Raw genomic sequence first — 20,843 nt, 5'->3', positions numbered from 1 at the left:
CTGTGTGAGTCCCCATGTGCTAGGAGGGACAATGGTGAAAAAGAATTCTGTTGTGGTTGAACAGCCATTTCTGATTGAAAGTAAGAAAAAACAGATTTTTTATGACCTTGGAAGGCTATGGAGAAAGTTTATGATGGTGGCTGTTTTAGAGAGAAAAATTGAGAAGTTCTACATTTAATTTGGGTGAGGAAATGGCTGAGGTAATAATGAGTCTTTGCCTTAGTTTTTAAAGGCAAGACCAGGTACTGTTCAAGATACCCAGCACCATGAGTAGGATGTGTGGGATTAGGATTATAATGAAGCCTCTATAATCCAAGGGAAAAGGTTGGTGACTGTCTTCTCCATATTAGACACCAAAAATGTTTCTCCAGCCGAGGGTCCAGAGAGCCAGTGGAAGTCTTTCCTGAGCCACTCCCCATCCTTCATCAGAAATCCTTGCAAACAAGTGAGGTCCCACTTCCTTGGAGTTTTTCAGATATGAGGCCTACCTAGAAGGAGGACTGGAAGGAGGCTGGAGGGAACTAGAGGCCTGTCAGTGTGACCTTGGTGCTGGGGAAGGTTTTGGAGCAGATCATCTGGAGTGCCTTGAGAAAAGATGGAGAGTAGAAGCAAGCGATGAGTCTCCTTCAGCATGGGTTTCTGAAAGGCAGGTCCTGCTTGAGTATGCTGACCTCCTTCTCTGACAAGGTGACCCCGTCATTGGATGAGGGAAATGCTGTGGCTGTTGTTTACCTGGACTTCAGTAAAACCTTTGTTTGCAACAGCATCTTCCTATTTTTTTCTAGCAGGTGTGTAGCAGGGCATTTTTCAGAGCAAAGCCCAGGAGAGGTGGGGTGTCATGAGTGAGGTCAGAGGTTGTCATCTGAGGGCTTTGAAGGTGATGGTCCTTAGAAACCCTTCCAAGGCAAACAATTCAATAATCTCATGGAATTCGTGAGGTATGGTTTGGGGGTGTTGTGAAGAGGGATCCTCATTTGCTGGGAGTTCTGTCCAAGTGCTCTGGGCTTTGGAGTTGTAGGAGGTGTGAGGCGCTGTCCCTTCCATGCCTCTTGTTGTGCGTCTTTGATTTGCCTCCATCTGGCTAGGCCTGGTTTAGGCCTGTCTTTAGGTTTACGTGGCCTGTTTTGGAGAGTGAGTGAGGTATAGAAGGTTCTTTTGTCAGCAGATTCACTAAGATTCCCTTCATTTGTTCCTCAGTGCCTGTGGTGCAAATCATGAACTAGGTAGGGAAGAAGAAACAGGTCTTTAGTGAGGGGGAGCCTGTATCTTCTCCCCAGGAGAAAGCATTGTTACAAGTGAAAAATTGGCTTTAAGTTCCACCAGAGGAATCACAGAATCATAGAATGGTATCAGGTGGAATCGTGACCAAGCCGCTGTGACCAAGGAGGTGGCTGGTTGCCATCAGTGTGGTTGAATTTTTATCATCCTTGATCTTGGAACTATGTGTCTTGTTAAGTCCCTTGCAACCTGTACTGTTTAATGATCTTATGCAGTTGTATGGTGAGGTTTGTGGGCAGGTTTTGAAGGGGAGTACTCAATTCCTGGCAGCATTTCCAGTTTTCTCTGGGCTTTGGAGAAGTGCTGGGCATGAGACTCGGCCTCATTCCTAACACTGCATAGTGTGGGAGCTGGATGGTTTCATTGGGAGAGAAGTTACTATTGCAGCAGTGGTAGCCAGCCATGTGTACGTGTCCTTCTGATCCTGGTGACAATTTTTTAGAGAAATCAAGTGTTTGGGAGTGTTTTCCAAGAAGGTATTTGGGCATGTTTTCAACCAAAGCGTAGGAAAGGTGGGATGTCATCAGTGAGGTTACAGGTGGTCATTTGAAGGCTTGGGCATTGATGACCTTCAAGGACTCTTCCAACCCAAACCATTGCATGATGTCATGGTATTTGTGCGGTATGTCTTGCAGGACTTTTCCACTTGCCCGGGTTGGATCTTGATCCCTAAATTTGTTTGTTGTGAGGCTGGATGAGCCTTGGGGAAAGAAAGGAAGAGGAGGCATGTCAGGCTGGGATGCAAAAGAACTTTATTGATGGAAAAGCAGAGTGAAAAGTCAGGAGCATTGAGCTGGAAGGAAGCATATCTGAGGTGCAAATAGTGCAAGCATCAGTCTGCTTCCCTGGTGTAAGATAGATCTTGCCAGAGCAGCAAGGTCTTTGTGCCTTTTGATGTGAAGACAAGGCAGGAGATCGCTGATGTACTTTGGCTTGTGAGAAGGAGGTATCAGATGAGGAGGCATCAGAAGAGAAATGGTCTCCATTGATGTGGTGGAGTGCAGGGTGCAGGTGTTTGCTGTCATAGGTTGTAGGGAGGGCCCTTAGCAGATGCCTCTACCTCCCAGGCCGAAGCCGCATCCGTAGCCATAGCCCAGGCCTCCCAGGCCTCCCAGGCCGTAGCCCAGGGCGTATCCGGAGTTGATGGGCACTCCCAGGGCACTGAGGTCGTTGCCCACGGCAGCAGATGCGGAGGATCCGACGGCGGTGCTCTGGGGGAAGGAGGTGAGGATGGGTCCTGGGAGAGTGACGAGGACAGGAGGAGGCTGCATCACGACCCGGGAAGCCTCACACTGCCTGACACAGGGCTCGTTGCAGCTGTTAGCCAGCGGGGTGGGTCCGCAAGAGCCGCAGCGGTCGTAGCAGGCCATGTGTGTGGTGTGGAGGGGTGCCTGTGGAAGAGAAAGAGGGTGTTGAGAAAGCGTTGGGGCAGAGGGGGTGAGGAGAAGGCAGGAGGGGCAGGGGGTTGAGGCTCACCTGGTTGTTGGTGTCAGTGGAGGTGGTGTGAGGAGAAGTGTGTGAGGGAGAGAGGCGCTGGGCCGGCTTTTATGCTGGTGCGGGAGCGAGGGGCGGGACAGGCTTTGGGCATGAGGGCATTGTGCAGCAAGCAGCTCCTGAGGACACAGCCTCCTCCTCAGGAATGGGCTGGAGCAAGCTTTTCTGCCTCACTCATCCTTTATGTTCCTTTATTGAGGACAAGCCTTCTGATCATGTTGACATTTTTTTGGGTGAGAGGAGGTGTGTTTGGGAGTATTTTCCTGGCAGATGTATGTCATGGCATTTTTGGAACCGTGACCAAGCCTCAGGTAGTTGTCGGGTGCCTTAAGTGTGGTTTAATTTTTGTCATCGTTGAGCTTGGAACTGGGTGACTTGTGGAGTCCCTTCCAACCCAAACTATTCTATGATCTCATGGCCCTCGTGTGGTGAGGTTTGCGGGCAGGTTGTGAAGGAGAGCCCTCAATTGCTGGTAGCCCCTGCAGTGTGCTCTGGGCTTTGGAGAAGTGCTGGGTATGAGGCTGTGCCTCGTTCATCACACTGCTTCTCTTGCTGCCATCTCACTGGGCCTGTCTTTTGTCCTAGTCTTTTCTGCTGATTAATCTTGGCTGGTGCCTTGGTGCCTTTATTCTTTGCAAGATGTATCTGGAGAAGTTGGAGTAATGTGGGAAGAATAATTTTGGGAGTGAGGCATCTACAAGTTTTTGTTTTTCAAGCACTTTGAATAACTTTCCGTATTTCCGAGACCAAATGTTTTGGGACTTCAGCTGGTGGGGATAAAGACCAACATCATTGAACTGGGACTTTAGTTTGAAAGTGAGAAAAAACAAAGGAGGCTGCAGGGAACTACAGGCCTGTCATTGTGACCTGGGATCTGGGGAAGGTTTTGGAGCAGATCATCTGGAGTGCCTTGAGAAAAGATGGAGAGTAGAAGCAGGCGATGAGTCTCCTTCAGCATGGGTTTCTGAAAGGCAGGTCCTGCTTGAGTATCCTGACCTCCTTCTCTGACAAGGTGACCCCGTCATTGGATGAGGGAAATGCTGTGGCTGTTGTTTACCTGGACTTTAATAAAGCCTTTGTTTGCAACAGCATCCTCCTGGATTTTCCTGGCAGGTGTGTGGCAGGGCATTTTTCAGAGCAAAGCCCAGGAGAGGTGGGGTGTCATAAGTGAGGTCAGAGGTTGTCATCCGAGGGCTTTGAAGGTGATGGCCTTTAGGAACCCTTCCAACGCAAACCATTCAATGATGTTATGGAGTTTGCGAGGTATGGTTTAGGGGTGCTGTGAAGAGGGATCCTCATTTGCTGGGAGTTCTGTCCAAGTGCTCTGGGCTTTGGAGTTGTAGGAGGTGTGAGGCGCTGTCCCTTCCATGCCTCTTGTTGTGCATCTTTGATTGGCTGCCATCTGGCTAGGCCTGGGTTTAGTCCTGTCTTTACGTTTACGTGGCCTGTTTTGGGGAGTGAGTGAGCTATAAAAGGTTCTTTTGTCAGCAGATTCACTAAGATTCCCTCTATTTGTTCCTCAGTGCCTGTGGTGCAAAACATGAACTTGGCAGGGAAGAAGAAACAGGTTTTTTTGACGGGGAGCCTGCATCTTCTCCCCAGGAGAAAGCACTTTCACAAGAGAAAAATCGGCTTGAAGTTAAACTGGAGAAATCACAGAATCATAAAATGGGTGGTTTGGATTGGATGTTCCAAGAAACTACTTCACTGAAAACGTTTTATAAACTGCATTACACTTCCCTGATGAAGTGGTGAAGTATCTGTCCCTTGAAGTATTCATATGTGGTGCTTTGGGACCTCGTTAGAAGGTGGACTTGTCAGCCTTGGGATCATGGATGGGCTTGATGATCCTAAAGGTCTTTTGAAGGCATCCTAGATATCTCGAGTGGTTTCAATTGGAAGGGACGTGAAAAAACATGTTTTTCCAACACTTTGCCAATGTCAGGGAGAATCCAGAGTGAAGCTAGCCTTTGCTGTGTGGGGAGTTTGTTCCTTGGCAGAGCCACTGCTACCTGAGATGGAGCAGGAAAGACTGAGCCCAGAGCAGCCCCAGAGGAAGGGCTTTACTTGGGCACAGGGATTGTCCGAATGCTGAAGCAGCTGTGCTCTGGAGACAGGCTGAGAAAGGAGGGGTTTCTCAGGCTGGAGGAGAGAGCATTGCTGGGAGACCTTAGAGCACCTTGAGTGCCTGAAGAAGCTGCAGGATGGCTGGGATGGGACTGGAGTGATGGCTCAAGTGGGAAGGGTTTCCAGCTGTCAGAAGGGAGATTTACTTTAGACATGGTGATAAGAATTTCAGACAGTGAGGATGGTGAGACCCTGTTCCAGAGCAGTTGTGGCTTCTGCACTCCTGGCAGTGATGAAGGTCAGGTTGTATTGGGCTTGGAGCAACCTGTTGTATTGGGAGGAGTCTCTGCTCATGGCAAGGGTATTATAACCAAATTTAAAAGACTCTTTCAATGAAAAACCATTCTACAATTTCTCTGTCTTTGCCTTGAGCTGTGAGCCTTTCATTCTGGTTTTCTCCAATTCTAGTGAATCAGGGGCAGTGATAGATGGGCTTGGTGGGCACCTGTTGTCAAGGAAACGCTAAGGCTTTGCAGATGAAGATCTTGCCACAATGGAATGTGCAAAAATCCATTAGGGCTGTGCTAGCCTTTCTTGAGGTTACTGAAGGGCTTGTGTTAGGGTGCAGAAGCCAGCTGTGTGCTCCTTTGTGGTGGTGTTCTTAGGACCATAGTTCCTAAGTGAGGTTTTACATCGCTTTTGCAATGAACCCACCCAACGACCTCTTGATGGCTGAGTTTGTGCTGGGTGAGATTTGGGAGAATGAAGGAAGAAGAGGCTTTTCAGATTGTGATGATAAGGAACTTTATTGATGAAAATGGAGTGAAAAGGCAGGAGTACCAGGTGGAAGGGAGTAGTCCTGGTGTCCAAATAGAGTTACTCTGAGCTGAGGTTCCTTGTCAGCAGAAGATTCTTCAATAGGCAGGTATGATGACCAAGGTTGTCATGCCTTATGTTAGGACCAGTTCACTGGAGGTCCCCTGGTGATCTGAAGTTTCTCAGCAGGGAGTTGGAGTGAGGAGCAGAGGAGGTAGGAAACGTGGCACTGGAGAGAAGGGTATTTGATAAGAAGGAATGATGGAGATGAAGAGCCTGGAGGTGTGTCTTCAGTCCATGCCCTGGGTCCCAGGGTATGAATGGTTGTTTTCAGAAGTGGTGTTGTGTGTTCTTAGCAGATGCCACAGCCTCCTCTACCTCCCAAACCATATCCCAGGCCTCTCAGGCCTCCCAGGCCAGAGCCCAGGGCGTATCCGGAGTTGATGGGCACTCCCAGGGCACTGAGGTCGTTGCCCACGGCAGCGGATGCGGAGGATCCGACGGCGGTGCTCTGGGGGAAGGAGGTGAGGATGGGTCCTGGGAGGGTGACGACGACAGGAGGAGGCTGCATCACGACCCGGGAAGCCTCACACTGCCTGACACAGGGCTCGTTGCAGCTGTTAGCCAGCGGGGTGGGTCCGCAAGAGCCGCAGCGGTCGTAGCAGGCCATGTGTGTGGTGTGGAGGGGTGCCTGTGGAAGAGAGAGAGGGTGTTGAGAAAGGGTTGGGGCAGAGGGGGTGAGGAGAAGGCAGGAGGGGCAGGGGGTTGAGGCTCACCTGGTTGTTGGTGTCAGTGGAGGTGGTGTGAGGAGAAGTGTGTGAGGGAGAGAGGCGCTGGGCCGGCTTTTATGCTGGTGCGGGAGCGAGGGGCGGGACAGGCTTTGGGCATGAGGGCATTGTGCAGCAAGCAGCTCCTGAGGACACAGCCTCCTCCTCAGGAATGGGCTGGAGCAAGCTTTTCTGCCTCACTCATCCCTTTTTATTTCTTTCATTAAGGACATGCCTTCTGATCATGTTGACATTTTTTGTGTGAGAGGAGGTGTGTTTGGGAGTATTTTCATGGCAGATGTATGTCATGGCATTTTTGGAGCCGTGACCAAACCTCAGGTAGTTGTCGGGTGCCTTAAGTGTGGTTTAATTTTTGTCATCGTTGAGCTTGGAACTGGGTGACTTGTGGAGTCCCATCCAACCCAAACCATTCTATGATCTCATGGCCCTCGTGTGGTGAGGTTTGCGGTCAGGTTGTGAAGGAGAGCCCTCAATTGCTGGCAGCCCTTGCAGTGTGCTCTGAGCTTTAGAGAAGTGCTGGGCATGAGGCTCTGCCTCTTTAATCAGTGTCCTAGTGAACTCCAGGATAAAGATGATTTTCTGTATTGTAGTTTTGCTTTCAGCTGAGCGTCTTGGAAGTAGCTGCACTTGTTGAAATTAACAGCAAGTTTCTCAGTCAGTGTTTTCTTCTGGGACTGATAACACTCCATGCTTATAGTTACTTCTAGAGAATGATGTGCACAATCAAGGTTATTGCCCATTTCTGAGGAACATTTTGCCCTCTGAAAGCAGAAAATGAGTAACGATGTCCCACCTCCAAACCCTCCCTTAGGGTGGAACAAACATGATAAATAACCAAAATTGACCAAAAAACAGTATTCAATCCCATACACTTCATACTCAGTATAAATTTACGGATCATATGGTTAAAAGCCCTTCCAGCTTCCCCTTCTTCCCCTGTCCCTGTTTCCTTCAGCATCCTTCCTGGGAGGATTCCATCCATTCCTCTGACTCTGCTCCTGATCCATTCCAGCCTGAATCTGTGTGTTCCTGCCTCCAGCTCCCCACTGCTGCTGACCCCAGGAGTCCAGCCTGGACTTTCCCAGGGCTGCCCTGCAGCCTCAGTGGGGATGGGAGAGTTTTGGGCGGGGGCTTGGGGGGGGGGAAGGATCATGATATCAGTTTTCCTGTATATCTAATAATATTTTTAGTAATATTTAGAATTTTTTTCCTATTTCTTGTTACTGTTTCCTTCACACTATGTAGTTAATTTCACACCCATCAGTCTCTCTTCCTTTTTCTCTCTCATCTCTTTACAAGAGAGGGGAGGGGTATTAATAGAGATCATCTGTTATTTGGCTTAATTGCTAGGGCAGTGTTAAACTGTGACACTTGGGCACAGGGATTGTCAAGGGGCTGAAGCAGCTGTGCTCTGGAGACAGGCTGAGAAAGGAGGGGTTTCTCAGGCTGGAGGAGAGAGTGTTGCTGGGAGACCTTAGAGCACCTTCAGTGCCTGAAGAGGCTGCAGGATGGCTGGGATGGGACTGGAGTGATGGGTGGAGGGGGAAGGGTTTCTACCTGTCAGAAGGCAGATTTACTTTAGCCATGGTGATAAGAATTTATCACTGTAGTGAGGATGGTGAGACCCTGTTCCAGAGCAGTTGTGGCTTCTGCATTCCTGGCAGTGATGAAGGTCAGGTTGGGTTGGGCTTGGAGCAAGCTGGTGTATTGGGAGGAGTCTCTGCCCATGGCAAGGGAATTATAACCAAATTTTAAGGATCCTTCCAATGCAAAACTGTTACATGATCTCCATGTTTTATCTTATTCTGTTTATCTTTATTCTGTTTTTCTTTCTTTCCAGTGAAGCAGGGACAGTGATAGATGGGCATGGTGGGCACCTGTTGTCAAGGAAATGCTAAGGCTTTGCAGATGAAGATCTTGCCACAAAGGAATGTGCAAAAATTCATTAGCTTTGTGCAAGCCTTTCTTTAGGATAGTGAAGGGCTTGTGTAAGGGTCCAGAACCAGCTGTGTGCTCCTGTGTCCTGGTGTTCCTTTGACCATAGTTCCTCAGTGCGGTGTTACAGCCCTTTTGAAATGAACCCAAAGAATGTGCTCTTGATGGCTGAGTTTGTGCTGGGTGAGTTTTGGGAGAAGGAAAGAAGAAGAAGCTTCTCAAATTGTGATGCCAAGGAACTTTATTGAGAAAAATACAGTGAAAAGGCAGGAGAACAAAGTGGAAGGGTGTTTTTCTGGTGTCCCAGGAGAGTGTGAGCTGAGGTCCCACCTTTGCAGACGTTTCTTCAATAGCACCGAGGTCGTCATGCCTTGTATTAGGAGCAGCTCACTGGAGGTCTCCTGAAGGTCTGAAGTTTCTCAGCAGGAAGTTGGAGTGAGGAGTAGAGGAGGTAGTAGCCAGGGCTATGTAGAGAAGGAAATGGAAGAAGAGGAGAAGGAGCGATGGAAACGAAGAGTCCGGAAGTCCCAAGTCTACAATCTATGCCATGGGTCAGAGGCTGTGTGTGGTTGTTTTCAGGAGTTGTGTTGTGGCACCCAACCACTCCTGGGGCATGGCACATCTGCAAAAATGCCATGAGATACATCTGCCAGGAAAATACTCCCAAACACACCTCCTCTCACCCAAAAAATGTCAGCATGGTCAGAAGGCATGTCCTTAACAAAACAAACATAAAAAGGGATGAGTGAGGCAGAAAAGCTTGCTCCAGCCCATTCCTGAGGAGGAGGCTGTGTCCTCAGGAGCTGCTTGCTGCACAATGCCCTCACGCCCAAAGCCTGTCCCGCCCCTTGCTCCCGCACCAGCATAAAAGCCAGCCCAGCGCCTCTCTCCCTCACACACTTCTCCTCACACCACCTCCACTGACACCAACAACCAGGTGAGCCTCAACCCCCTGACCCTCCTGCCTTCTCCTCACCCCCTCTGCCCCAACCCTTTCTCAACACCCTCTCTCTCTTCCACAGGCACCCCTCCACACCACACACATGGCCTGCTACGACCGCTGCGGCTCTTGCGGACCCACCCCGCTGGCTAACAGCTGCAACGAGCCCTGTGTCAGGCAGTGTGAGGCTTCCCGGGTCGTGATGCAGCCTCCTCCTGTCCTCGTCACCCTCCCAGGACCCATCCTCACCTCCTTCCCCCAGAGCACCGCCGTTGGATCCTCCGCATCCGCTGCCGTGGGCAACGACCTCAGTGCCCTGGGAGTGCCCATCAACTCTGGATACGGCCTGGGCTCTGGCCTGGGAGGCCTGGGAGGCCTGGGCTACGGCCTGGGAGGTAGAGGAGGCTGTGGCATCTGCTAAGAACACACAAAACCACTTCTGAAAACAACCATTCACACCCTGGGACCCAGGGCATGGACAGAAGACACACCTCCTGGCTCTTCTTCTCCATCGTTTCTTCTTCTCACATACCCTTCTCTACAGTGCCACCTTTCCTACTTCCCCTACTCCTCACTCCAGCTCCCTGCTCAGATAATTCAGATCACCAGGGGACCTCCAGTGAGCTGCTCCTAACACAAGGCATGACGACTTTGGTCATCATTCTTGCCTATAGAAGAATCTTCCACTGAAAAGGGACCTCAGCTCAGAATAACTCTCTTTGGACACCAGGACTGCTCCCTTCCACCTGGTACTCCTACCTTTTCACTTGATTTTCATCAATAAAGTTCCTTATCATAACAATATAAGAAGCCTATTCTTCCTTTCTTGTCCCAAATCTCACCCAGCACAAACTCAGCCATCAAGAGGTCGTTGGGTGGGTTCATTGCAAAAGGGATGTAAGACCTCATTTAGCAACTGTGTCCCAAGGAACACCACCATACAGGAGCACACAGCTGGGTTCTGGACACTGACACAAGCCCTTCAGTATCCTCAAGAAAGGCTTGCACAGCATTAATGAATTTTTACGCGTTCTATTGTGGCAAGATTTTAATCTGCAAAGCCTTATCATTTCCTTGACAACAGGTGCCCATCAAACCCATCTATCACTGCCCCTGCTACACTGGTGATGTGGACACATTGAAAATATGAAATTATCTCTTGATTCACCAGAACCAAAGCTATTTCCAGTTAACAGATTTTCTCTCAATGAAGATCGTCTCTGTTAAACTTTAGGAAAACCTATGTCCTCTGGCTACCCAGCTTAGTTTACTATTTTCAAAAATGCATCAGTCAGCAAAGTTCTGGCTCCCCTACTTCACTCTATACTGTTTAATAGGTATCATGCCTGGCTTCTTCAGTAACATCGCATTAGGTCTCAAAAGATAAAATAATAATCAGCTAATAATGCTGGCCAGACATCTAATGCAGATTGACAGTAAATACAATAGAATTCTGGGAAAAACGGGAATATCAAAAGCAAGGTCTCCCGTCACAAATTTAGCATCTGACAACAATTAATGGAAGGAAAGAAGTATTTTACCATAAAAAACACAGATGGGAAAGGGGAAAGTGCAGCGACAGTTCAAGCAACACTTCAAGTAGCAAAATCATCCTGAAATCAGCAGCAAAGACAGAGGAGCACACCAGAAGCCTAAGGACAAGTGGACAGAAGCAGAAAGAGGCAAAGTCAGCAGAATCCCCACCTGAAGCCAGTCGCAGCTTTTCTTCAGAGGGTGAGAAAGCTTAATCGTTTCCTTTCTTCCTTAATAGACCTTTTCCCTGGGTGTTTAATAGGTTTAAAAACCTGTTCTGCTTGCTTCTCTCCCACTAATGATTCCTTCGTAAGACTACTTCCAAAAGTGCTGTCAAATTCTCCTAAAATAAGTCAGTGTAATTTGCTTAAACCTTAAAACCTGTTATTTCTGCAACTTGTGTGATGCATATGAGCAGAGGCTCATCTATACCCCCACAAAAAAAAGATTAAATAATAGTTACAGACCCTAACAGTACTCCAGCCTATCCAGGTCCAAGACCCCTACAGAACAAGCCCAACAAGATGGGACAGGCCTAAAAACAGGCTTAGCAAGATGGCAGCAAAGGAAAGATGCAGAACAAGAGGCTTAGAAGGGGCAGTGCCTCACACCTGCTACAACTCCAAAGCCCAGACCAGCCTGACAGGGCTCCAAGGAAAGAGAATCCCTTCTTCAAAACCACACCACAGTGGTGCCAAAACATCATGCAATGTTTCGGGTTGGAAGAGTCCTTAAATTTTCTCAGTGCCCAAGCCTTCAGATGACAACCTCAAACCTCACTGATGACACCCCACCTCTCCTACTCTTTAGTTAGAAAAATCCCCTGACACATCCCTCCTTTTATAAACACTCCCAAACAATTGATTTCTCAGAAAAAACTGTCACCAGGCTCAGAAGGACACGGACACATGGCCTCCTACGACTGCTGCACTTGTGACTTGTCTCCCAATGAAACCATCCGGCTCCCACAGGATGTCGGATGTCATCTCTCAAGACCCAAGGACTTCAGAGGATCCAGCTGCCCAGCACTCCATCCTTCATCACTCATCCCACAGCACAGGAAGACAACTGTATCCTGGGATTCATCAAAAGAAGAAATTGTTTCATTTGACAGTGGTGAGGCATAAAAAAGGTCGATGAGAGAAGTTGTGGATACCTCCTAAAAAGGAGTGTACAGGAGCATGTCAACAGGACTTAGAGAAATGTGGTCTAGTGGAAGTAACACAAACTAACAAGAATTTACGAGGAAAAAACTAGAAATTACACAGTGGATTTAACTCTAAATGGCCCAACCCATTCTGTGATTCTAGAATACCTAAGTTTGCCTCACAATCGGCCTGCAAAACACTCACATCGAAGGAACTGGGGTGTGTTCATTTCTAGTACCTTTTGGCTCTTCCAATTTTCACTGCAGGTTACATCATAAAATCCTTGCAGTCTTCAAGATACAAACCACTCTTTGATAAGATCATAAAATCTCTACGTCCCCCAGCTCCAGCCAAAGCACTCAGTTCACTCAGGCTTCTTCTCTTCCACAAGACCTCATCTGCCAGTCCATGGAGACTCCCTATCCAAAGAGCAGGAATCACCTGAACCTACTCACAAAACAGAAAACAGCAACCCCTCTCTCCATACATCCTTCCCAAAGAAATTCAACCCCTACCTGGAACCAAACAAGCAAGAAGAGCAAAAAGACAAACAAAGAACACACCGAGAAAAAAACACCAGGGCTAAAGCCAGGCCTGGTGAGATGGCAGCAAGAGAAGCAGCGTGATAAATGAGGCACAGCCTCATGCCCAGTACTTCTCCAAAGACCAGAGCACACTGCAAGGGCTGCCAGCAATTGAGGGCTCTCCTTCACAACCTGCCCGCAAACCTCACCACACGAGTGCTATGAGATCATAGAATGGTTTGGGTTGGAAGGGACTCCACAAGTCACCCAGTTCCAAGCTCAACAATGACAAAAATTAAACCACACTTAAGGCACCCGACAACTACCTGAGGCTTGGTCACAGCTCCAAAAATGCCATGACATACATCTGCCACGAAAATACTCCCAAACACACCTCCTCTCACCCAAAAAATGTCAACATGATCAGAAGGCATCTCCTTAACAAAACAGCCACAAAAGGATGAGTGAGGCAGAAAAGCTTGCTCCAGCCCATTCCTGAGGAGGAGGCTGTGTCCTCAGGAGCTGCTTGCTGCACAATGCCCTCATGCCCAAAGCCTGTCCCGCCCCTCGCTCCCACACCAGCATAAAAGCCGGCCCAGCGCCTCTCTCCCTCACACACTTCTCCTCACCCTTCTCCACTGACACCAACAACCAGGTGAGCCTCAACCCCCTGCCCCTCCTGCCTTCTCCTCACCCACTCTGCCCCAACCCTTTCTCAACACCCTCTCTCTCTTCCACAGACACCCCTCCACACCACACACATGGCCTGCTACGACCGCTGCGGATCTTGCGGACCCACCCCGCTGGCTAACAGCTGCAACGAGCCCTGTGTCAGGCAGTGTGAGGCTTCCCGCGTGGTCATCCAGCCTTCCACTGTCCAGGTCACCCTCCCAGGACCCATCCTCACCTCCTTCCCCCAGAGCACCGCCGTCGGATCCTCCGCATCCGCTGCCGTGGGCAACGACCTCAGTGCCCTTGGAGTGCCCATCAACTCCGGATACGCCCTGGGCTATGGCCTGGGAGGCCTGGGAGGCCTGGGTGGCCTGGGATGTGGCTACGGCCTGGGAGGTAGAGGAGGCTTTGGCATCTGCTAAGAACACACTACACAACTCCTGAAAACAACCACACACAGCCTCTGACCCATGGCATGGAATGTAGACATACCTCCGGGCTCTTGATCACCATCCTTCCTTCTCCTCTTCCTCCATTTCCTTCTCTACATAGCCCTGGATACTACCTCCTCTACTCGCCACTCCAACTCCCTTCGGAGAATCTTCAGACCTTCAGGAGGCCTCCAGTGGGCTGCTCCTAACACAAGGCACGATGACCTCGCTGCTCTTGAAGATTCTTCTACTGAGAAGGGACCTCAGCTCACACTCACTCTACTTGGACACCAGAACGACTCCCTTCCACTTGGTTTGCCTGCCTTTTCACTGTATTTTTCTCAAATAAACTTCATTGGAATTAATATTTGAGAAGCCTCTTCTTTCTTTTCTTCTCCCAAAACTCACTCAGCACAAACTCAGTCATGAAGAGCACATTGTTCATTTCAAAAAGGCTGTAACACCACACTTAGGAACTATGGTCAAAGGAACACCAGGACACAGGAGCACACAGATGGTTCTGGACACCAACACAAGCTCTTCACTATCCTAAAGAAAGGCTTGCACAAAGCTAATGAAATTTTACAACTTCCATTGTGGCAAGATCTTCATCTGCAAAGCCTTAGCGTTTCCTTGACAACAGGTGCCCACCAAGCCCATCTATCACTGCCCCTGCTTCACTGGAAAGAAAGAAAAACAGAATGAAAGGCTCACAGCTAACATAAAGACACTAAGATTATAGAATGGTTTTGTATTGCATTTGGTTCTAATACCCTTGCCATGGGCAGGGACTCCTCCCAATACACCAGTTTGCTCCAAGCCCAACACGACCTGGCCTTCATCACTGCCAGGAATGCAGAAGCCACAACTGCTCTGGAACAGGGTCTCACCATCCTCACCACAGGGAGAAATTCTTATCATCATGTCTAAAGTAAATCTCCCTTCTGACAGCTGGAAAACCTTCCCCCTCAAACCATCACTCCAGTCCCATCCCAGCCATCCTGCAGCCTCTTCAGGCACTGAAGCTGCTCTAAGGTCTCCCAGCAATGCTCTCTCCTCCAGCCTGAGAAACCCCTCCTTTCTCAGCCTGTCTCCAGAGCACAGCTGCTTCAGCCCTTGGACAATCCCTGTGCCCAAGTAAAGCCCTTGCTCTGGGGCTGCTCTGGGCTCAGTCTTTCCTGCTCCATCTCAGGTAGCAGTGGCTCTGCCAAGGGAGAAACTCCCCACACAGCAAGGGCTTGCTTCTCTTGTGATTCTTTCTGACATTGGCAAGGAGGTTGGAAATACATGATCTTTCAAGACCCTTCAAAATAAAAACTCCCAAAAATTCTAGGATTCCTTCAAAAGACCTTTAGCATCATCAAGCCCATCCATCAACACAAGGCTGACAAGTTCCACCAATAATTAAAGTCCCTAAGAACAACGTATGAATACTTCAAGGGACAGACTTCACCACTGCATCAGAGAAGTGTAACCCAGTTCAGAAAACCTTTTCAGTCAAGTACTTTCCTTGAATAGCCGATCCAAACCACCCATTCTATCTATAATTCTGAGATTCTTCTGGTGGAACTTGAACTCAGTTTTTCTCTTATCACAGTGCTTTCTCCTGGGGAGAAGATACAGGCTGTCCCTCACTAAAGACCTGTTTCTTCTTCCCTACCTAGTTCATGTTTTGCACCACAGGCACTGAGGAACAAAGAAAGGGAATCTTAGTGAGTCTTCTGACAAAGACCCTTCTATAGCTCACTCACTCCCCAAAACAGGCCACGTAAACCTAAAGACAGGTCTAAACCAGTCCTAGCAAGATGGCAGCCAATCAAAGATGCACAACAAGAGGATTGCAAGGGGCTGTGCCTCACACCTCCTACAACTCCAAAGCCCAGAGCACTTGGACAGAACTCCCGGCAAATGAGGATCCCTCTTCACAACACCCCCAAACCATACCTCACGAATTCCATGAGATCATAGAATGGTTTTGAAGGGTTCCTAAAAAGACCATCAGCTTCAAAGCCCTCAGATGACAACCTCTGACCTCACTCATGACACCCCACCTCTCCTGGCCTTTGCTCTGAAAAATGCCCTGCCACACACCTGCCAGGAAAATCCAGGAGGATGCTGTTGCAAACAAAGGCTTTACTGAAGTCCAGGTAAACAACAGCCACAGCATTTCCCTCATCCAATGACGGGGTCACCTTGTCAGAGAAGGAGGTCAGCATACTCAAGCAGGACCTGCCTTTCAGAAACCCATGCTGAAGGAGACTCATCGCTTGCTTCTACTCTCCATCTTTCCTAAAGGCACTCCAGATGATCTGCTCCAAAACCTTCCCCAGCACCAAGGTCACACTGACAGCCCTCTAGTTCCCTCCAGCCTCCTTCCAGTCCTCCTTGTAGGTAGGCCTCATATCTGAAAAACTCCAAGGAAGTGGGACCTCACTTGTTTGCAAGGATTTCTGATGAAGGATGGGGAGTGGCTCAGGAAAGACTTCCACTGGCTCTCTGGACCCTCGGCTAGAGAAACATTTTTAGTGTCTAAAATGGTGAAGACAGTCACCAACCTTTTCCCTTGGATTATAGAGGCTTCATTATAATCCGAATCCCACACATCCTACTCATGGTGCTGGGTACCTTGAACACTACCTGGTCTTGCCTTAAAAAACTAAGGCAAAGACTCATTAAATACCTCAGCAATTTCCTCACCCAAATTGAATTTAGAACTTCTCCATTTTTCTCTCTGAAACAGCCACCATCATAAACTTTCTCCATAGCCTTAAAAGGTCATAAAAAATCTTTGTTTTTTTTAATTTCAATCAGAAATATCTGTTCAACCACAACACAATTCTTCTGCACCATTTTCCTTCTTAGCACATGGGGACTCACACATCACATAACCTTATTCAAAATGCTCGAAACCCAAACCCTGTAGATTCCTCACTCCGAAAACCTTCCCACCTAAACAACACATCCCCAGCTACAACCTTGCAAAGAAAAAGGGCACAAGACAGCAGCTAAGAACAGTCAGCATGAATAACCAGGGCTAATGACACGCCTAGTGAGATGGCAGAAAGAGAAGCAATGTGATGAACGAGGAACAGCCTCATGCCCAGTGCTTCTCCAAAGCCCAGAGCACACTGCAGGAGCTGCCAGCAATTGAGGGCTCTCCTTCACAACCTGCCCGCAAACCTCACCACACAAGTGCTATGAGATCATAGAATGGTTTGGGTTGGAAGGGACTTCACAAGTCACCCAGTTCCAAGCTCAACGATGAAAAAAAATTAAACCACACTTAAGGCACCCGACAACTACCTGAGGCTTGGTCATGGCTCCAAAAATGCCATGACATACATCTGCCAGGAAAATACTCCCAAACACACCTCCTCTCACACAAAAAATGTCAACATGATCAGAAGGCATGTCCTTAAAAAAACAAACATAAAAAGGGATGAGTGAGGCAGAAAAGCTTGCTCCAGCCCATTCCTGAGGAGGAGGCTGTGTCCTCAGCAGCTGCTTGCTGCACAATGCCCTCATGCCCAAAGCCTGTCCCGCCCCTCGCTCCCGCACCAGCATAAAAGCCGGCCCAGCGCCTCTCTCCCTCACACACTTCTCCTCACACCACCTCCACTGACACCAACAACCAGGTGAGCCTCAAACCCCTGCCCCTCCTGCCTTCTCCTCATTCACTCTGCCCCAACCCTTTCTCAACAACCTCTCTCTCTTCCACAGGCACCCCTCCACACCACACACATGGCCTGCTACGACCGCTGCGGCTCTTGCGGACCCACCCCGCTGGCTAACAGCTGCAACGAGCCCTGTGTCAGGCAGTGTGAGGCTTCCCGCGTTGTCATCCAGCCTTCCACTGTCCAGGTCACCCTCCCTGGACCCATCCTCACCTCCTTCCCCCAGAGCACCGCCGTCGGATCCTCCGCATCCGCTGCCGTGGGCAACGACCTCAGTGCCCTGGGAGTGCCCATCAACTCCGGATACGCCCTGGGCTATGGCCTGGGAGGCCTGGGAGGACTGGGATGTGGCTACAGCCTGGGAGGTAGAGGCATCTGCTAAGGACCCTCCCTACAATCTATGACAGCAAACACCTGCACCCTGCACTCCACCACATCAATGGAGACCATTTCTCTTCTGATGCCTCCTCATCTGATACCTCCTTCTCACAATGCAAAGGACATCAGGGATCTCTTGCCTTGTCTTCACATCAAAAGGCACAAAGACCTTGCTGCTCTGGCAAGATCTATCTTACACCAGGGAAGCAGACTGATGCTTGCACTATTTGCACCTCAGATATGCTTCCTTCCAGCTCAATGCTCCTGACTTTTCACTCTGCTTTTCCATCAATAAAGTTCTTTTGCATCCCAGCCTGACATGCCTCCTCTTCCTTTCTTTCCCCAAGGCTCATCCAGCCTCACAACAAACAAATTTAGGGATCAAGATCCAACCAGGGCAGGTGGAAAAGTCCTGCAAGACATACCGCACAAATACCATGACATCAGGCAATGGTTTGGGTTGGAAGAGTCCTCCAAGGTCATCAATGCCCAAGCCTCCACATGACGACCTCACACCTCACTGATGAAACCCCACCTCTCTTATGCTTTGGTTTGAAAAATGCCCTGACACACCCCTCCTTTTATAAACACTCCCAAACACATTAACTCTCAAAAAAACTGTCACCAGGCTCAGAAGGACACGTACGCATGGCCACCTACTACTGCTGCACTTGTGACTTCTCTCCCAATGAAACCATCCTGCTCCCACAGGATGTGTGGATGTCATCTCTCAAGACCCAAGAACTTCAGAGGATCCAGCTGCCCAGCACTCCATCCTTCATCACTCATCCCACAGCACAGGAAGACAACTGTATCCTGGGATTCATCAAAAAATGAAATTCTTTCACCTGAAAGTGCTGAGACATAAAACAGCTCCATGAGAGGAGCTGTGGATACCTCCTCAAAAGGAGTGTTCAGGAGCATGCCAACAGGACGTGGAGAAATGTGGCCTAGTGGAAGTAACTTGAACTAATTAGAAGTAACTAGGAATAACTACAAAGAATTCAGTGGCTTTTGATCTAGATGACCAAACCATTCCGTAGTTCTAGAATTCCTAAGATTACCTCACAATCATCCTGGAACACACTCAGACCCAAGGAACCAGGGTGGGTTATGTTCTAGTTACTTTTGGCCCTTCCAAGTTTCTCTCTACATTCTCACCAAATCCTTGCAGTCCTCAAGTTACAAACCCCTTTTCCCAATGCACATAAAATGTCAGCGTTCCCTCAGTTCCAGCCAAAGCTCTCAGTTCAGTCAGGCTCTTCTCTTCCACACAGCCTCATCCGACGGTCCATGGGGTCTCCCTACCCAAAGAGAGGGAATCACCTGAACTCTAGTAACGAAGCAGTCAGCTGCACACTCTAAATCCAAAAAGCCTTCCCACAGGAAATCAGCCCCTACCTTAAACCTAACAAACATCTCAAACTTCTCCTCTTTTCTTACAAGGTCATAAAAATTCTTTGCTGTTTTCAGTTTCAAACAAAACTTGACTTTCAACCACATTCGACTTCTTCCCCACCAGTTTAATTCCCAAAACATTTTGACTCTCACAAAATACAGAAATGTATGGCAACTGCTTGAAAAAAACACCCCTCTAAATGTCTCACTCCCAAAACTTTACTTGCTAGGAAAACCAAGGACAAAGAGCTAAAAACGTGCAAGGAAGAAGGGCGCACAGACAGCAAGAGAGCACACCAAGTAGGAAAGGCCAGGACTAAAGACAGGCCTAGTGAGATGGCAGCAAGAGAAGCAGCGTGATGAACGAGGCACAGCCTCATGCCCAGCACTTCTCCAAAGCCCAGAGCACACTGCAGGGGCTGCCAGCAATTGAGGGCTCTCCTTCACAACCTGCCCGCAAACCTCTCCACACGAGTGCTGAGATCATAGAATGGTTTGGGTTGGAAGGGACTCCACAAGTCACCCAGTTCCAAGCTCAGTGATGACCAAATTGAACCACACTGATGGCACCCAATCACTCCTGGGGTTTGAGCTGGGCCGCAGTAATGCCATGACATACATCTGCCATGAAAATACTCCCAAACACACCTCCTCTGACCTAAAAACTGTCAACATGGACACAAAAGGCATGTTGACCTTCGTGACTATTCATAAAAGAAGGTAAAAAGGGATGAGTGAGGCAGAAAAGCTTGCTCCAGCCCATTCCTGAGGAGGAGGCTGTGTCCTGAGGAGCTGCTTGCTGCACAATGCCCTCACGACCAAAGCCTGTCCCGCCCCTCTCTCCCGCACCAGCATAAAAGCCGGCCCAGCGCCTCTCTCCCTCACACACTTCTCCTCACACCACCTCCACTGACACCAACAACCAGGTGAGCCTCAACCCCCTGCCCCTCCTGCCTTCTCCTCACCCACTCTGCCCCAACCCTTTCTCAACACCCTCTCTCTCTTCCACAGGCACCCCTCCACACCACACACATGGCCTGCTACGACCGCTGCGGCTCTTGCGGACCCACCCCGCTGGCTAACAGCTGCAACGAGCCCTGTGTCAGGCAGTGTGAGGCTTCCCGCGTTGTCATCCAGCCTTCCACTGTCCAGGTCACCCTCCCAGGACCCATCCTCACCTCCTTCCCCCAGAGCACCGCCGTCGGATCCTCCGCATCCGCTGCCGTGGGCAACGACCTCAGTGCCCTGGGAGTGCCCATCAACTCCGGATACGCCCTGGGCTATGGCTTGGGAGGCCTGGGAGGCCTGGGCTATGGCTACGGATGTGGCTACGGCCTGGGAGGTAGAGGAGGCTGTGGCATCTGCTAAGAACACACTACACAACTCCTGAAAACAACCACACACAGCCTCTGACCCATGGCATGGACTGGAGACATACCTCCGGGCTCTTGATCACCATCCTTCCTTCTCCTCTTCTTCCATTTATTCTCTACATAGCCCTGTCTCCTACCTCCTCTACTCCTCACTCCAACTTCCTGCTGAGAAACTTCAGACCTTCAGGAGGCCTCCAGTGAGCTGCTCCTAACACAAGGCATGATGACCTCGCTTCTCTTGAAGAATCTTCTACTGAGAAGAGAACTCAGCTCACACTCACTCTACTTGGACAGCAGAACAACTTCCTTCCACTTTGTTCGCCTGCCTTTTCACTGTATTTTTCTCAATAAAGTTCCTTGGCATCACAATTTGAGAAGCCTCTTCTTTCTTTTC

General features: G+C 49.3%; 6 protein-coding genes across 6 annotated transcripts; 4 read left to right on the top strand and 2 right to left on the bottom strand.

Annotated features, from left to right (window-relative positions):
* Window positions 1–2,321: 2,321 nt before the first annotated feature.
* LOC115597841 (feather beta keratin-like) lies at window positions 2,322–2,648 on the bottom strand. Its single transcript, XM_030444733.1, has one exon. It carries the CDS (start codon window positions 2,646–2,648, stop codon window positions 2,322–2,324), a length of 327 nt encoding a protein of 108 aa, XP_030300593.1.
* Window positions 2,649–6,007: 3,359 nt separating this feature from the next.
* Window positions 6,008–6,325, bottom strand: LOC115597840 (feather beta keratin-like). Its single transcript, XM_030444732.1, has one exon. It carries the CDS (start codon window positions 6,323–6,325, stop codon window positions 6,008–6,010), a length of 318 nt encoding a protein of 105 aa, XP_030300592.1.
* Window positions 6,326–9,421: 3,096 nt separating this feature from the next.
* Window positions 9,422–9,739, top strand: LOC103526141 (feather beta keratin). Its single transcript, XM_008491167.2, has one exon. It carries the CDS (start codon window positions 9,422–9,424, stop codon window positions 9,737–9,739), a length of 318 nt encoding a protein of 105 aa, XP_008489389.2.
* Window positions 9,740–13,284: 3,545 nt separating this feature from the next.
* On the top strand, window positions 13,285–13,617 carry LOC115597839 (feather beta keratin-like). The gene has a single exon (XM_030444731.1). The coding sequence runs from the start codon at window positions 13,285–13,287 to the stop codon at window positions 13,615–13,617; it is 333 nt and encodes a 110-aa protein (XP_030300591.1).
* A 3,750-nt stretch (window positions 13,618–17,367) lies between these two features.
* On the top strand, window positions 17,368–17,682 carry LOC115597838 (feather beta keratin-like). The gene has a single exon (XM_030444730.1). The coding sequence runs from the start codon at window positions 17,368–17,370 to the stop codon at window positions 17,680–17,682; it is 315 nt and encodes a 104-aa protein (XP_030300590.1).
* A 2,426-nt stretch (window positions 17,683–20,108) lies between these two features.
* On the top strand, window positions 20,109–20,444 carry LOC115597928 (feather beta keratin-like). Its single transcript, XM_030446008.1, has one exon. The coding sequence runs from the start codon at window positions 20,109–20,111 to the stop codon at window positions 20,442–20,444; it is 336 nt and encodes a 111-aa protein (XP_030301868.1).
* The last annotated feature ends 399 nt before the right edge of the window (window positions 20,445–20,843 follow it).

Source organism: Calypte anna, chromosome 2, assembly GCF_003957555.1.
Source record: "Calypte anna isolate BGI_N300 chromosome 2, bCalAnn1_v1.p, whole genome shotgun sequence".
Taxonomy (NCBI): Eukaryota; Metazoa; Chordata; class Aves; order Apodiformes; family Trochilidae; genus Calypte; species Calypte anna.
Note: the sequence above shows the minus strand (reverse complement) of the source record. Positions and strands in the feature narration are given on the sequence as shown.